Here is a 17,488-nt window from a genome sequence, read left to right as displayed (position 1 = left end):
GGAACTAAGGAGAAAAAAAAGTTACAAAACCTAAATACTTACTGGCACAAGAAGGAATTTTTACAGGTGACTAATATGGCCACTGATTATTACACATTTTTGGTGACGGGGAAGGAATCAAGCCAGAAAAGAAGAATAGAAATCAATGCTGCTTCATTGACATTGGCAGGAGATTGCAAGTAACACAGAGTTTTCAGGAACGTGGATATTGAATACTTCAGCTTTCTGGCAATGAATTCTTTCAGGGTAGAAGACAATTTATAGCAGAAATAACCCAACTTCTCCTTTAAGCCTTCTCTGCAGACTTGAGAAAGAAAGAAAATGTTTATCTGCCCTAATTGCCCAATTACTTGTGTCAAGCTCAAATTTTTGTAGGTTGAATAGAATGTTTCTGGGAAAGCTGCTACATATAGTCATGTTTGCAGAAGAAAAATCTGATTGTTTTTACTTTGATGATATAAAATGATACTCCAGACTTCTTCTATGGTTATGAGCTAGCTCTTAAAATACCAACAGAGTATGGCAAATGCCAAAAAGCTGGAGATTCCATCTTCTGAGTAATATCACAATGTATTTAATGGTTATGTAGCACCAGATTGCATGCACCTGCTGCATGAGCTGATTAAGGTCACATCTACAGTACAGAGTTTAGGGTTTGGCACAATGAGTTAGCATCTTAAGATTTTAGAAAAGTTTATTTTCAGTGTATTGTCTTCACTAGGAAAAGGTGTATCTTTCATGAAAAGATAATGTCGTTTAAATGTGGTTTGGCACTACAGCAACTAGTGTATGTCACTGCTCGGACCTTACTGAATTTGTTAAAGTGCCTAACTGCCAATCAGTCCTCTCCTACAGCTGCTATTTGTGATGGCTACTACAACACCTGAAAAGTGACATTTTTCAAAATACTTGTTTCCCTGCATGACCACAGAGCATGCAAGAAAAGATAAAGGAAGTATAGTGGACTCTTTTTCTTGTATTTTACAGGCTTTGAATGAGTCACAGAATATCTTTTTACGACATATAAAAGAAAAACAATGATGCTGGCAGCACTGACGTGCACTAAACGAAGTTTTTTGCTAGATAATTTAGAATATGATCAGTTTGTGTTCCTGTCTTTGTATTATCCATGCATAGTAACTGCCTGCCAGCAAACCCCTCACCACCAGCATGGTCCACTCCTGACCCACACCTACAGCCTGTGATACTGCCGTCCCACACCGTGGAACAGATGCTAACATGGATACCAAACTACGTGATGCACTCAAATAGAAAATAATCTCATCCTGTTTGGGGAAGTGTTATTACATTATCAGTAAATCCCGATACCATTAATGAACTTTACCAATCTAGTGATAAATTAGCAACCTTTGAATTTCCGTTATGCTTACAGTGATTTTAGAGGAATCAAAACCACACCTTTCAAAACAAGTGCTATGTACAACAATGCTTAACTAGTCAAACTACCTTGCTTAATACACTACAAACTAATGCATGAACACTCTTGCCTCAACCAAAGAATAATATTTTTCAGCAAATTTTACACTAATTTGATATCCATTTAACAAAACTCAGCTAGACTAGTCCCTGAGCAATCTGATCTAATTAGACCTGTGTTGAGCAGGGGTTGGACTAGATGACCTCCACAGACCCCTTCCAACTTTATTTCATGATTCTGTGAGTAACCAGAAGGCAAACCAAAAGATTTATCAACACCTTTTTTACATATACTCATAATCAAATAATAACAATAAACCACAATGACTGTTGTCTCTTACCTGCTATATACTTTGGTTAGTAAGTTGTTTATCTGTTTATCCATTTTGTACTTTGAGTAATCTTCCAGACCGTCTTTCACTGCAATAATTGTCAGAACCGCTACTAGAGGTAGCATTGTAATTTCTTTTTGGAAGGCTTCCACCAGAGGAATCCAATTTAGGACAACTAGAAATAGGAAATACAAATTGGCAACTCTGAAACAAAGAGAAATCATAGGAGTTAGCTGTGCAATCAGTCACCCTTATTCCCTCACTCCATAATACATAGACACTTATGTTAGCAGTAATTTCTTTTCTTCACCCCAACTTTAATTTAAGAACTACATATCCACAACTCTGTTTTCACTCTCCAGTCAATAGACTACTTGGCTGCACAGTTGCTTAATACACATCATCAGAAGATACAGAAACCAAGAGTTTTCCTGTATTTTCAAACCTGTCCTCCAGGTTTGGACCTGTCTTCCAGTGAGGCTTTGGTGAACTTGCACTGTCTCAAATTTCCAGGTCTTTTAAACTTAATTTTATCATTTCCTGGTGGAGATGGCATGTTTTTAAAAGGGAGCCATCCTGTAACCTCCCTGCGTAACTTTACAAATCGGCAGTTCTCCAAGCAGAAAGATAAAAAAAATTGGCAACAGAGAAAGACATGAGGGAAGGGGAGAAAAACATTTGCAGGAAACAAGCTGAAAATCATCCTGTAGATTGCTGTGTGGCGGTGCTCCAAATGTAATGAATATTTCAATAATCTGAAGAACAGAATGAGTGGAAACTATATGTGCTATGGAGAAAAGGATTAGCCCCACACTGATGATACTCAAGAGACTTTGGCCAAACAACACAGATCTTTTCAGAAATGACAGGCAGGTGGGGAAGAATAATAATTTTTGAATACCTGTCTATATAGTAACACACACATTTAAATAAAAGGATTCCACTTCAGAAAAATTACCACAATGAACAGGAGTTCATTACCTGTGAAATTGTTCAAATAAATTCCGCGGTAAAAAATTCAGTAATGTATACTTAGTAGTCCGTATTTTGTTGTTCATGTACAGTTTTGATACTTTTTCATACTCTTCCTTAAAATGTCCCAAACAGGGTATCACTATCCTGTGTTTGCCAAGAGTTTTTGATGACTGATAGCACTTGTTACTTGAATTGCTGCTGCTGCTACCTTCTCCGCCCTCTGTGGATATCAGTCGCTGCCAGCGGTATCTGGCCCAGCGGATGGGATCTGCCATTGTGCCTGGAACGCTTTATAATCCACGGAGCGTCCTCTACCTAGAAACATGTTAAAATACAGCAAGTTCAGTAATAATTCTGTAAATGCTTTTCAACTAAAAAGTCACAGTTATGATTTTGAATAAGCCTAGGAAAAAAGTGATTTCCCTATTTTGATTAAAAAGAACCAGACAGTTAATAGGTTATGTGAGGTCAGGAACCTCTGCTTCAAAGCTTGAATTTCATCTACCCTTTCAGGATCCTAGAGTTTGATTACTCCATTTAAAATCCACAATATTTTTGTAATAGCACCTCATGTAAGCAGCCCTCCTACCAGTTTCTCGTGCTGTAGTATGGTGAAAAAGCAGACAAGCTGCTAATTCTGCAGAGAACAGCACTTTGAAAGGAATCCTTATCTCAGACACTGCCAGTCTTTGCTGACGGTTAACAACTTTTATTAAACTCAGGAGTCAACAACATAGCAATAGGCATCTGCGTACAGCCTTAGACCCGAAGTGAGGAAGTGCCAGCAAAAGGCACGATGTAGCTATCATGAACAAAAAAACCTCTTCCCATTGAATTAGAAACAGGTTTGAGAATTTTTACCAGCTGATAGAGGATAAATAAACTTCATGCCAACGCTCCAGCAATCTACCAAGGAATTTGTTTTCCTAAAGAAAGCCCAAGTTCATAGGTACAGGTGATATTCACTTTATCAAACCAACAAATGCAGTCGGAAGACAACTTTTACACACACAAACCATGTTTTAATAGAAACTCAGAACTTCTGCTTTTTACAAGTTTTTCTACAATTTACAATGAGTTTTTACAATTAGTATCTGCTACATTTCTTGTACTACTTCCTCCATAGAAGAGCTCATCTTGTATTTGTTTAAACCTATAACTTGTGTGAGCCCCAAATCATCAATGCAGCTACTTCTCACTGCAGATTACATTCCCTCCATGTGGCATCTTACTATCTGCATACACAATAGCAAAATTTTTTACTAAACCCTCTTCCTAAATTCTCACACAAAAGCTGCCTCTAAAATTTGCTGGGTCTTTCTAAATGTCTTTACTTCAGACAACCTTTCAGGATCAAACTAATCCTGATTTTGTCTTGAGCCAACTCAGAGGTCTATTCAGGTGGTATCTCCTTCTCTGATATTGACAAATGTCACTGTGCTGCTCAGATTAAAAAGTAATTTTCCAAACTATTTCCAAACCACCACACCTTCTCTTCTTCATACCTTCCTTGATTTTTCATTTCTTCTATTACAACTGCAGAAATCTTGAAACATTGGCACAGTGTCCTCAGCAGATCCTCTAGCAATGAGGTAATATTAATAAATCTACATCAACCCATTCTGTTCTTAAAAAGAAGATTCTGCAAACTTCCTAAAAAGCCTGGTCCACTGCATCACTACCTTTTGGCTAGAAAGCTTTCTCCTAATGGCCTCTTCGTCTTATCAAATGAAGATGGTACATTCTTGCCCCATCATCATTGGATGTGGATAATTATTGACAATCATAATGTTCATGTTTCAAATCATAATGTCTTGGAAGACTCATCACACACATGAAACTCATGTTTCTCTTTAGAAACCATGATTTGCATAAGAAGGAAAAAGAGGAACAAGGAGAGAAAAACAAATCTGTATGTAACATCTCCTCTCAGCATCCCCCAGCAGTTCCCACGCGAACTACTGTTCTGCCAAGGCCCTTCTGCAGCGCTTCCCCAGGCAATGTACGAGACCAGTCTGAGAAAAAAGAGACTTTCCGTGAGTGCTAAACCTCATGGTCCCAGTAACCATCAGACTACCACAGCCAAGCAACTGCTGCACAGGAAGGCAGCTGTGCCCGGGGGCTTCTCAGCGGAACAAGAAGGAGGTTTTGAAGATTTTTCCAAAATATATGGCATCCTCTTATTTTGACAAAATATGGCATCTTCATACTGTGCTCCCTCTGATCCTACTGCCCAGGGGATGATCCTCAGAGGGAGTGCCCTCTGCATAGAGGCTACTGTCCCATTTTAGTTAGGCTCAGTCGTTCCTCCAGAGATGTGAACTCTGTCATCCAGAAGTAGCTACTTCACAACAACAAACTACTTTTAAGGTATGGCTACCATATAACCAGGCATATGAATACTGATCCAAGCACATGTGAAAGAGATGCTTCTTCAACTCATTTGCCCTGAGTCTGAGAGCAAGTCTAAAGCTTGGGAGGTAGCCAGGTCCTCAAGTGTTTAGGGACCGCAGAAGGTGCTGCTAGTGGAGTCCATACTTGGCTATGCAGAGCTCTTCAACGCACCCAGAGCTCCTAAAAACCAAATGAACATCGACCCATCTACATGAGTCAGGACTGAGGCAAAGAACGAAGTATTGAAAATTAAAGAATTTTGAAAAGCTGACCAGCTGAAAAAAGGTACTTTCTTCTTCTGCAATCACAAATTTTGGCGGTTCAGCTCTTAAAAAAACTCCAAACATAGATTTTGAATGGCATCCTTAAGGCTTGGCCATTTAGGGGAAATAACGCTCCTCCTTAACTGTCTCTGATGTGACAAATCAGTAATTTCACAAACAGATCTTATGCAATGAGGGGCCTTTTTAAATAAATGATTGCTTTAATTAACAATGTGCTGGATTACCAGGTAGCGTTTTAACATGATTTTCCCTTTGTCCTGTTAAATTTATCCGTCTCTTTCGAGCTTCCACCTTTAGCGTGAATCATACAGGGTGTGTCAATTCACCACACTTTTGCTTGAAACGATAATTCTTCGCGCAAGTGCAGTAATCTGACACACGTCTATACATACTGTTACAACGTGCAACATCCTTGCAGAAAACTTAAGTAAACACCACAAAATTTTTCAAGATGCCATATGAGCCAGGTAATTGAGAGCAGGTTGGATTTGTAGAGAAGATCATGTTTGTTTTTGTAAGACCATCAAACAAACATCTGATACTGGGGACTTCTGTGACCAGAGGCAGCAGAAAAGTAAAGAAACTCTCAGGGCTAATGGGAATGCAAAGGCTTTAAATGGCAGATCCTGTTCACTCAGCGAAAATTATATAGGCAAAACAACCTATAGAGCTAAAACAACTTAAAAAGCTTAAGAATTACATTATCAGCAAAATGCAAATAAAGATGGGAAGAGAGAGTTGAGAATCGGGAAGAACAAAAGGGAAAACCTGACAAATTTTAAAACCTCCTAAATTCTAACTCTTTTTGGTTTTCATAATTTATTACCTTTTGCAGCATTTGATGCCCAATGATCACTGTTTAAAAAAAAAAAAAAAAAAGGGGGCGGGGGGTGGGGGGGGAGGAGAAGAGTACTGGACATTTTAACACGACAGCATGTTAAGCCAGAATTCCTCACGGCTGGATCTGCAGCCCAAGGTTCAAACTGCAGACGCAGCGCTGCCGAAGAGCAGCCACCCCCTCACCGCATACGCACCCCTGACTCCTGACACAGCCCCAAAACCTCCGCCCCACCCTTCCTCATCCTCCCGCAGGGGAGGCACAGCTCAAAAAGGAACAGGAAACCTCAGATTCGGTTGTGTCTATCTGCCAGTAACCCCAGCATTTTATTTTGATTTTATTACTTTTAAGAAAACTCTGAAGGAAATTATATGGACAAGAAATAACTGACACAGGACCACCGCAACCACACCACACTGGAAACACTGTATGAGAGGCAACAGGTAACCTCCTGTGGCCAAAATCAGACAATTAAGCATCCTGGGAAAAAAAAGCACCTGGATCTCACACTCTGCCACAACGCCCTCTGACTCACCTGGCGTTTGACTGAGCTACTATTTGGAAATGAGTTTTTGGGTTTCTTTTAATCATTTGCATTTCCATTTTAAAATAGGATTTATGAGACTTCGAACTTCAAAAATTACTTTTTTTTCCTCTTTTGAATATTTTTCTTCTCCTTCTGCATTAAATTTGGATCATAAAGGAATGAGCACCTTTTCTTTGGTTAGCAGGAAGGAAGTCAAAAGGAGGTTCAGCAACCTCATGTTAGATATTCTAAATGATGAATTTGCCAAAGATCAAATAAAGGTGTTTTAAACAATTTTTCTAAGAAATTCCTTCTTTTAAAACATTATTTGACCCTCTTGTCGCACCATTTTTCACAGTAAACTCTGGAGTTCTCCGGTTAAAGTGAATTTGAAGTAGTAATACAAAATGGCAGATGCTTCTTTAAACACTGGCTAAAGACCAACAAGACGAGTTACTTTGAAGCAGTATTTTTTAAAAATAAGTTTATGTTTTAAAAAGCCAAGAATAATGTTCACACATTTGAAAACAGGAAGCCCAAATGATCGTACTCTGAGTGTTGAGGACAGGGTCACACAAGCTAGACGCTGTTCTCATTTTCACAAGAAACACTCAAGTGAACACTACTTGATCTTGCTACATGGCAATAGCTGATACAGAGATAATCCAGATACGTCTCACATGCAAAAAGGCAAGCTTTTGTATCAAGCTCAATAAAGTCACATGATCACAATGAAATGTGGAAGGGAATTCTCTGACACTGGACACACTACTTGCTTTTTCTGTACTTCATTGCCCTCATGTGCTTCGATTCTTTCCTCTTCTGAAACTCTGTCCTCTTCATAAACTGTCAGCTTCCAGTTCTGTGAAGTGTCACTTCACGTCTGCATGCAAGCCTTCACTCCTTGCTCTCCTGCAGCGGGATGGACCTGAGACTATAAATTCCTTAGTTCCACCTACATTATTCAGTAGCCTTTGGCAAATCACTTGGCAATCACTGACCTCTCCAATACCAGATTCTTTCTCCAGATTGTCTGCAAAACAGATGTGTAAATAATTTAGCCAATGTTTATACTGTTCTGGGACTGCACCTTACTATTATGTTGAGGTCATTCGCTCGCATGTCATGTGAAGTGACCTACCATTTACCCCGGCTTCTCTTGACCACTTCCTCCCGTCTGACAACATCCTTCTCTTTTGCTGTGATCTCCAAATAGTTAGTCCTCATTCTTCTCTCAGAAAATTATTTGTTAAGTACACTTGGTAAATGACATATTTCACAAGAATGCTCCTCAGACCCTTGGCACATGCATGTGTATGGTGCACATTTCTATCCTGTTCCTGCTCAGGCACAGTCTTTAGGGATAACGTGCAGGAGGCCTCCTGTGTCATCTGGCCCTATTTCCAGCAGGAAGCAATCAATCGATTCTGGGCAAACATAACTGCAATCAATAAAATTGCATTATCTTACCTGAAAAATGTCTACAGCACCTTAAAAAGAAGCAATTCAGACAATGGATCTCTTCAGCAGCACCGCTTTTCTTAGTTCCCTATCTCAATATTTCAGGATGTTCTGCAGCTCTGAGGTTCTGGGGTGTCCAGGGAAGATAAAAAACACTAACCCAGATGGAAGTCACACCACACAAAGCTGTGGAAGAGTGGATCATCCTTGATCCACACAAAGTCCCATTTAATGCTCTTCGTAAGTGTTACTTGCACGGGCTCACTGTTGCTGGTGTTGCTACGTCATGACCGCAGTACACTATCAGTACTATACAAGGTAAACGTTAAAAACGCCTCCTAATCACCTTTGAAAACTCAGAAGCTATTAGACAACGGGTAAGCTTAAGGGAACCATGGCCTAAAGACTAATTTACACACTGAAGAACAGTTCTTTCAGGGTTCGCTACTTTCTCTGTAACATGCAAATTCACAAGTTTGTAATACATCTTTGCAAGCCAATACGAAATCTGCAGAGACGCACAAATATGCTAAATAGATCTGGATAAGAGACTTGTGCTGCCAATTTATAGGACAAACAGCCAAAACCCTGCAGCAAAACTTAAATTCTAAGAAAAATATGTGGCTATTTGCAACCACATATTCTGAGATATATTCATAAAAGCGATGCTAAGAACTTTTGAATTAAGAGTGGAAGGCAGATGTTACTACGAAAAGTGAAATGCCATGGCAATATTTTTCCATGCACTCCTACCTACAAAGTCTGATTTAGCATGGCCAACGCTGAAAACCTGCTAGCCCTGAAATGCCTTATTTTGGAAAGGAAATTTCTTGATTGTGAGGACATTAAGCCAGCCATCGGCAGCTCTTCGCAACTAAAAAACAACCAGCAGAACGAACTGAAACACAGGAAGTGCCAAGTCCCTGACACAAGGTCAATTACAAGGTAATTTAATAGTAAACCATACATGCAGCAGCACTGATTAACTGTGCTACAGTGTGGGAGCAGTACCTAAAAGCAAAAAATCTCCTTTACCTTGGGTAAAGTTATTTAGGATGCCAATCAGATCTTGCACCTACAGACACAACTGAATCATACAATACCAAAATTTAGGTTTAAAACTCAGATGAATCACTTTCTGCTCATTCTCTTATTTCTGCCACAGGTAACCAGTTTAAAAGTAAAACTGAGGACTGCTAGATTCGTGCAAACATTTTCCATTCTCTTCTCCATTCATCAGAAAAGTTCTGCTTTATGTCCTGTTCTCATGTGCCACATGGGTCTCTCAAAACTGCAAAACAAAACCTTCCAGCTTAATTCTTACTCTTTTATGACCGTCCTTTCTCACAAGTACATCTTTAGCTTATGGTCATGCAACGTTTAATCACTGCAAAACCTTTGATATGTATGAAATTCAAATTAATTTCACAGTAAGACTTAAGGTGTGGGCCACGTAAAAAAATTTACACTGGTGTTCATATGATGCAAAAGGATGTGATTTTTTTGTATTCAGTGTACGCTCCGCTGCCTTAGTTACAGTACAGTTTTAAAGGAAATTGATCCATATTGGCAGTATTTCTGGTTTTTAACTATGCTGATTTCTTTAAAGGGCCAAAACTCCTTTGTGTAGACAAGGTCTAGGTTAGTAACTGAAATTGATACTGAAAGTACCTGTTACAGCAAGAAACTGTACTTGAGATCCCAAAATCCTAGGTTAGGTCCCTGAATAGTCCTAAGACACCTACATTATCTGCTCTTCAAGAGTTCCAGAAACTCCCAAGGCACCCTGACAGGCTTTCAGGTTTAATGCTCCAGGGTTCTTCAAAGAACGTGGGAAACGAGGTTATACATATGTGTACAAAAAGAGCACAATTCCAAATCCAAAAAATCCTCCACAGTTCACTTTAAATTAATATACTAGATTTGATTTTATCTTAAAGACCTTCTGGTTTTAAATAGACTTCTCGGCCAACACTGGAAGCCAGAAATGTGGATGCTACACATGTGGGCATAACCTGAGCTAAATATCTAGATAACTAACAGCAGTAAAGCCACAAAAGTACAGATTTCCATGAGTAAGTACTGTGCAGACTTAGATGGCTCATGTCAAGGCCTGTAGCAGTGCAGCTTCACTAATTTTCAGCCAAACAGATTAAAGCTACCTTAAGCACACTGCAGTTGTACCTACCGAAAGTGTACCTTAGATATGAACAATTTACATACAACCTTCTGATTTTTAAGAAGCTGAAACAAAACAGCTACAACGGATGGGAGATACCTGCTTATTTCAAAGGGATGGTAATGCTACAGCTGACAGTACCTTAATTGTCAATGCTGTTGTGCTGATCCCGTGTATTTGTGTTGTAGGTTCAGCAACAATTGTGGTGCACAAGCGCAGCTCCCATTTTCTACCAGTAAAGCATGTTCCTCACATGCAGTCCAGCTGAAATGGTAGTGCTGTTTTAGAATATGAGCTGTGCATCGTGTTTTTCCCTTGGGATTTTAAGATTTTCAGTGGAACATCCCTCAGGAGAGGCACTTCTGAGGGCCAGACTCGGACTATGCAGGTGTCTAGTTTTCCTTTCAGTCTCATGAAAACCTTTGTGGCACTTCTATTTATTTCAGTATTGCTGTTTCTGTCCTTACCTTTCTTACTCATCTCCATACTCATTATCTTTTTACTTCTCTTCCAGTGCTGTTTATTCTATTCTGGTCTATAGTTAAGCTCAGATCTTGCAGACTTCACTTAGTATTTCATGACAACGATTTCAACTATCAGCTGTCCAACACAAGAACTGTGCATCGTCCCCATAATTGGAACACATAAATATATTCTTATTTCATTAATATGACAGCAGAAATCATGCCAGTATTTATATCCATTTTCAATAGCATATCAGTACATATAGATGGCTTCTGGCTTTATATGGAGAAGACAGGACTTTGAAAACTCAATACAGAAACCACAATTAGATGTGATACAGGTCATTGTGAGCCACAACGCTGTTCAACAAAATTCAAGGCAGCAGTGAACGTAATTTTCCAACACTGTGGTGGACTTTTGACAAAACTGACTCCTCTATAACCTTGGGAATACAATCAGATATTCGTCATGGAACAATAAAACCCGTCTACTGCTTGGGGATATTTTGACAGGAATAACCTGTGAATCCACTTTAACCACTAGAGAGCTTCTGCAACACTATAAAACATGCCTCTTGAGAAGATATTTCAGGCCTGAAAGAGAGGTGTCCTACAGCAATTCAAGGCTCAACTACAAATATGTATCTTTAAAAGTTTTATTATTAAAAATGAAGCCAAAAGATAGAGGAGCCTAGAAAGAAATGCAGGGGATTAAAAATGCTGAAATTCTGACCCTAGTAACCTCAAAACTATTTAAGACACTGAAGTAGCAGGGCCCTGAGTAGCTGAATTGATTTAAAAGCTAACACTGTTGCTCTTGCTGCTCCTATCTCCCGCTCCTGGCTTAGTCCCCTCCTTCGTAATTGATCTGGTACTTGCTGAACCTGGTTCAACTTACTGATCTGCAAGACCTTTTACTAACCTGAAGACAATAACGTTACTGGCTTTCCCGATCCAGCTTACAGCTGTGGAAGTACTTATCTTGCCACAGAGAGGAGGGACAGGAATGTCAGATTAGAGTGTCTTTGAGTACTAATGTAGGGCACCGAGTCCTGATTTTGGTCTAGTTTTCATTAGAAGTATGTATCAGCTGTGGCTATTGCCTATGAAATCGAGACCGTCCACAGAAGTGGCAATTAACAAAAGAAAGTGACCCTTGTCTCTCAGTCCTAGCTTTTGCTCCTGGAAATAGTAACTGCCCACAGACTAACCGTGAAGATTCAGTCTAAAATGATGGCCTCAGACCAGCTTTTAGGGTATGCAAAGGAGTTAAAAGAATTAAATTCCACTCTGATCTTGGGGAAACCATTTAGTGCCTCTCTGCTGCAATCCATCACTTATGAAAACAGGGATGACAATTCTGCTATCTCTTGGTGATGTTATGAAGTATGCTTTTAAATTAGAGATTTCTCAATACTACGCTCATCAGTAAGACATGAACACCCTGTAAGTATTATTTCAGTATGAAAATAATAGTAATTTTGATATTAAAAGTATATTTTCCTTCAGCAGCTGTGCTTCTGACAGAACAATAACTTCCTTTTAGGAACTTTGATTTTTTTTCCCCCACTCTTGCGAACATTTTTTCATTACTCAGCCTAGTACTTATTATTGTGGCCTAATCCGGTAACCGCACTGGGACTCACAGGGACCCAAGTCCACTTCCATGCCATAAATCTGTAAAGTATCTAAAATCCTACACCCTTCCCCTCAATCACTCCCAAGGACTATTGAAACAAAGCCTTTTGTTTCTGGAGTCAAGGTCTTAATTACCTTTTCTTTCTGGTCTGCCTCCAGAGCGGCTCAGTCGATGAGATTAACGTAGGGAGGGGTGGCCTCCTGGCCCAGGGGACATTTAAAAGCATAATTTAAAGTAAATTTAAACGCACCCTTTTCCACCGCCCACGATAGCCGCGGTTTTGGAGGGAGCTGGGGGGGCGGTTCGGCCTCCCCAGCACTTGCCCGGACCAGAGCGCTGTCGCCTTCACCATGTCACCCGCGGTCAGGAGGAGGGGACACCCCGAGTCCCACGGTGGGGTGAAAACGCACAGCTCAGGTGGGACGGCCTTGCCCTTTCACGCCGAGAACCGGCCGCCTCACGCTCCCCTCGGCCTGAGGGAGGGGCGGCATCTGCCCGGGAAACCTCCCCCGGCCGCCGGCGGCTCGTCTGTCCCCACGGCCGTACGGTGACACGGGTGGCTCACGGGTGGCTCCCGGGTTCCTCCCGCGGCCGCTGCTTCCTCCCCTCAGGTCTCGGCCCGGCACCGGTGTCCTCCCGCCCCTCCAAGCCGCCCACCCGGCCCCGCAGGCTGCCCGCGCCCGGCCCGGCGTCCTTACCGCTGGCACCGCGCACATCCCAGCCTCATGGCCGCGACCTCCCGCCGCTCCCTCTTGCTCCTCCGCCGCCGCTCCGCCCCGCCGGTGCCGCCCGGCCCCTCCGCCGCCCTGGCCCGCCTCCGCCTCCCTCCCCCGCCGCCCTTCGCCGCCCTCACCGCCCTTCTCCTCTCGCCTCCTTCCCGCTGTGGCCCTTCTCGCCCGGGGAGTGACTGAGGCGGGACCCCGCGGGCCGGGCCGCGGTGGGGGGGCCCTCCAGAAGCGGCCCCACCGCACACCCCTCGGCCTGGGGTGAGGGGTTGCCGTGGGGCCAGGCCTTTGGTTGCCGCCTGGGGAGGCGAGGTTAGGTACCCCCAAGCAAGCCCTTTCCCTTAGCTGGGGGCAAACCCACCCCCAAGCCCGGCAAGGGGATGTCCTGCCCAGGCAACAGGAGTTGTGCACCCCATTTTTTTTTTTTCGACTGCCGTGCTCAGGAGCTGAGTTTTCAAAGGGAAAAAAGAACTGAGCGGCTTTTACACCCTCCATCAACCGCAGTGCTTGCCCATCCAAAGGTTAGTTATCGTTAAAAGGGTTTTTCTACCTTTTCCTCCAGGCCACCAGGAGGTGGAGGCCGTGGCAGAGTGTGACACAACCTGGCGGCTGTGACAGAACCTGGCGCCCTTGACAGCTCGTCAGGGAAACTGATGGTCTTGATCTTTTGCCAGGACAGCCTGGCGCTGCAGGTACCTCGGCCTGTCTAAACATCCAGTTTTCTTAGCCACTGAGCTAATCAAGGTTAGCAAACACTCCCTGCTGTTTTCTAGGAAGTAAGCCTCTGGCTGTGGAGAAACTGCCTGAATTATCTCAAACAAATCACTGCCATCGGGAACCTCAGTGAGTTTTTTCATCAATAGCCCTTTTTGAAGCCCCACGCTTACTGCTCTTACTGCCTTCCAGAGCCCTCTTGAAGGCTGCCCCTTACAATGAACTCACACGGCCTTTTACACAAAACTGAGAGGATTCCTACTCAAAGCCCATCTTGGAGTAGGAAAGAAAAGGAGGCTGAGGGGAAACCCTATCGCTGTCTACAGCTACCTGGAGGGAGGTTGTAGCCAGGTGGGGGTCGGTCTCTTCTCCCAAGTAACAGGCAATAGGACAAGAGGAAAAGGCCTCAAGTTGCACCAGGGGAGGTTTAGACTGGCTATTGGGAAAAATTTCTACACTGAAAGAGTTGTCAAGCATTGGAACAGGCTGCTCAGGGAAGCAGTGGAGTCACCATCCCTGGAGGTATTTAGAAGATGGGTAGACGTAGTGCTAAGTGATACGGTTTAGTGATCGTTTTTGTCAGTGTTAGGTTGATGGTTGGACTAGATGATCTGAAAGGACCCTTCCAACCTAGGCGATTCTATGATTCTGTTGAAAAAGGAAGAAAAAAACCTAGAAAAAGTTATTTACAGACCCCTTGGTCCCTGTTGAAATGGACTGGAAATACCAGTAGTTGTCCAGTATCAACAATTAATTCCTCTCAGAGAGCCGGGAGGGCTGTGCTGAGCAGTGATAGTTGTTTGTGGTCTCCTTCCCACGTGCATGTCATCGTTTTCCTCTGTTGTCCTGCATTTTGGCACGCCACACATCCCTGACCGCACACTGAAAACACTTCGTTTATGTTTCAGTGAACAGCAGCTGATGGTCTACTCTTTGAAGGGCCCATATGGCTAGCAGGAATTTCAAAACATACTGGCGTGTCAGATGGAATAAAAATACATCTATATGATGGAAATCCATAACTGCCGCCTTGAAATTATGCAGGTTTATTCTTCTGGGCAGGAAAAGATAACTGAGTTCTTCTGTTTCCTTGGCAGGATCCATCACCTTTGCTGGCTCTAGGAAAGAGGATGTGACTCTGAGGAGGGCAGAGCAAGATGCTGCAAGACACAAGGTAGTAGCAGGCCTGCCAGAAAACAGTTGCTTTAATGTTGTTTAATTGGTTAACATACTGATTTATTGGAACTTTCAGGCTAGCACAGGTGTTTGAGAAAGAAGAGAACATCACAAAGCTTTTAACAAAATAGCCACCTCTTCTGTCATCACATGAGAGCTGTAAATAATTAATATGCAGTCTCACATTTCCCATTCATATTTTTTCATGCATGTTAGTCTATTCTGTAAGCTTACAACTACAAAAGGCATCATTTTGTTTCCTTTGTTTGCCCAGCAATAACGATTGCCTCAATTAGGCCTGCACATCAGTGCGCTGCAAAAATACCTGACCAAACTATAAATGAGCTAGCTTGGCTGCCAGAAGGAGCATAGCTGCCTTAGTGCAGCACTCTGTGCAGTTTAATTAGATGTGTTGAAGCAGGGTATATGAGCTGTTCAGGGAGGTAGGTCTGATTGGGGGGGTGGGAGGCTTTACTGGCGCCTACCTTGGCCATTACACATACATGTTTTCACTTCTATCCTTCTGTACTACTGTCCGGTGGTACAAATGCAAAGCATGCAAAAGCAACCATCCAGCATGTCTGAAGTGTAATTAACCTATCTTCTCCCAAGTATCCTATGGAAGAGTAACTACAAAGAAGATAGTCACCAGAGACACTGCTTGATTGAGAAACCTCACTGCTAGCTCTTCTGTGTGGAGGTAATAACACTGAATGTCATCCACACAGATATGTCCCTTTTTTTTCCAGAGAGGTCTGCAGGTGCCTTTCGTATTAACTCCTGAACAGCTACATGAAAAGGGAAAACTATGGGCACATGAAAGCCATTGATGACTCCAGCACAGTTGGAGAGCTCTTTGGTCTTCTGTGTTCTTCAAATCCTCTGTTCCTGGCTGCAATAACTCTGCAAGTACAACATGAACAGCTCGTCCAGCTGTGCTCATATTGGCACTGGTTGAGGCACATGAAAGAGAGGAACTTACATCAGGGAACTGTCAACTAAACATGCTGGCAAACTGAAAACTTTCCCATGAAGACCTGGAAGGAAGAGGGAAATTTGTCATAGCATGCCATCAAACGTTTCCTGGAGCACCTCAAGTTAATGAAAAGCTAAGGGCCTGGGTACGATTTCCCAGGCATTCCAGTTCCAAATCCACATAAGTAGCAATGCCGGTGGGGATTTGGGTTTATAGACATAGATGATTATCATTGCTGCAGTGTGGATGCTCCTGGACCAGCTTAGCAAGTACAAGGTGCGTTCTTATCAGGTCAGTGGTTGTGCCTGAGAGATTTGGTGTGTATTTACAGTATAAATAGTGACATACTATGATATAGACTCTGCTTTAAATATCTTTGAAGATGTGGTAGCGTATTAATCATAATTTATAGCCAGAAAGGGACTTGACTATCACCCAGTAATTTGATCACCTTTTTCCTCCTTAGATCTGTAGTAACCCCAAATAATTTAACTGCAGCAGAGATTTCATTTAAAAAATGTAAATTTTAAATTACATTGAATTATTATTTACAACATCGTTGGCTAAATGATGTATTTAGAGTCCTAACCAATGTTATATGTGAAAACCCAGTATTTTGCCAGGGCAAATTAAAGCTGTCAGTTGTGCGTATGCACTAAGGTAGTCTCTTACTACAAGATGCTCAGGTGTATTTCCTGACAGGGCCCCCGTCTGCCTCAGTTTACAGGGTGAGGGATGCACAGTGAATGAGACAGCTGTTTATCTGCTCTAGTCTGTGTGTGGCTATAACCTTTATTTACCGTGCACCATTTAAATCTGTATGGGTTTATTGATTTCCTCATGAGGAGATTGTGTTCATCCCTGGAGTGAGCATTTCATCAATATTCATGAATTTTCCTCCACAGCTCTCTGTGGGACAAGAAGGTGTTACCACTTCCACGTTACAAATAAAAAATTGAAACAAAGGAGAATAAATACCACAATGTGGAAGTGTTTGCTGGTGATTCTGAGACTACATGCTCAGTTTGAAAGATCTAAAATTTTTTACAGTGCAAGGTGTATTCTGTGTGTATTATGTACATTTTGCAAATCTTGAGAGAGGTAGACTAGGTGTGTAAATATTGTCGTGGGAGCTTTCCTGAAAGGCACCTTCTGGGTCACTGAATCTATTCCCTTGTTATTGCATGCATGCCATGTAATCTGGCTCATAAACTGACTGAGCTTTATCTTAAAAGTAATTAGGTGTTTTGCTTATATTACTGCATTAGAAAACTGTTCCAGAGTATGGTTGCTGTGAGGGCTAAGAATTATATTCTAGCTCAATCTCATACCCATTTGCTCTTATACTAGCGATGACCACTGTTTTAA

The 17,488-nt window shown here is 42.0% G+C and overlaps 1 protein-coding gene across 1 annotated transcript in view; it reads right to left on the bottom strand.

Annotated features, from left to right (window-relative positions):
- ATP10D (ATPase phospholipid transporting 10D (putative)) overlaps positions 1–3,046 on the bottom strand; it is a 36,426-nt gene extending 33,380 nt beyond the window's left edge. Inside the window, exons 1-2 of the mRNA XM_074154840.1 lie at positions 2,751–3,046; positions 1,779–1,973 (exon numbers count right to left, since the gene is read on the bottom strand). Of these exons, the coding sequence (XP_074010941.1) occupies positions 1,779–1,973; positions 2,751–3,019 (464 nt within the window). The 5' untranslated portion in view covers positions 3,020–3,046. The remainder of the gene's footprint in view (positions 1–1,778; positions 1,974–2,750) is intronic.
- Positions 3,047–17,488: the final 14,442 nt, after the last annotated feature.

The sequence above is a fragment of the Numenius arquata genome, chromosome 10 (genome assembly GCF_964106895.1).
Source record: "Numenius arquata chromosome 10, bNumArq3.hap1.1, whole genome shotgun sequence".
NCBI lineage: Eukaryota > Metazoa > Chordata > Aves > Charadriiformes > Scolopacidae > Numenius > Numenius arquata.
This window is presented reverse-complemented; position numbering and strand designations above follow the sequence as displayed.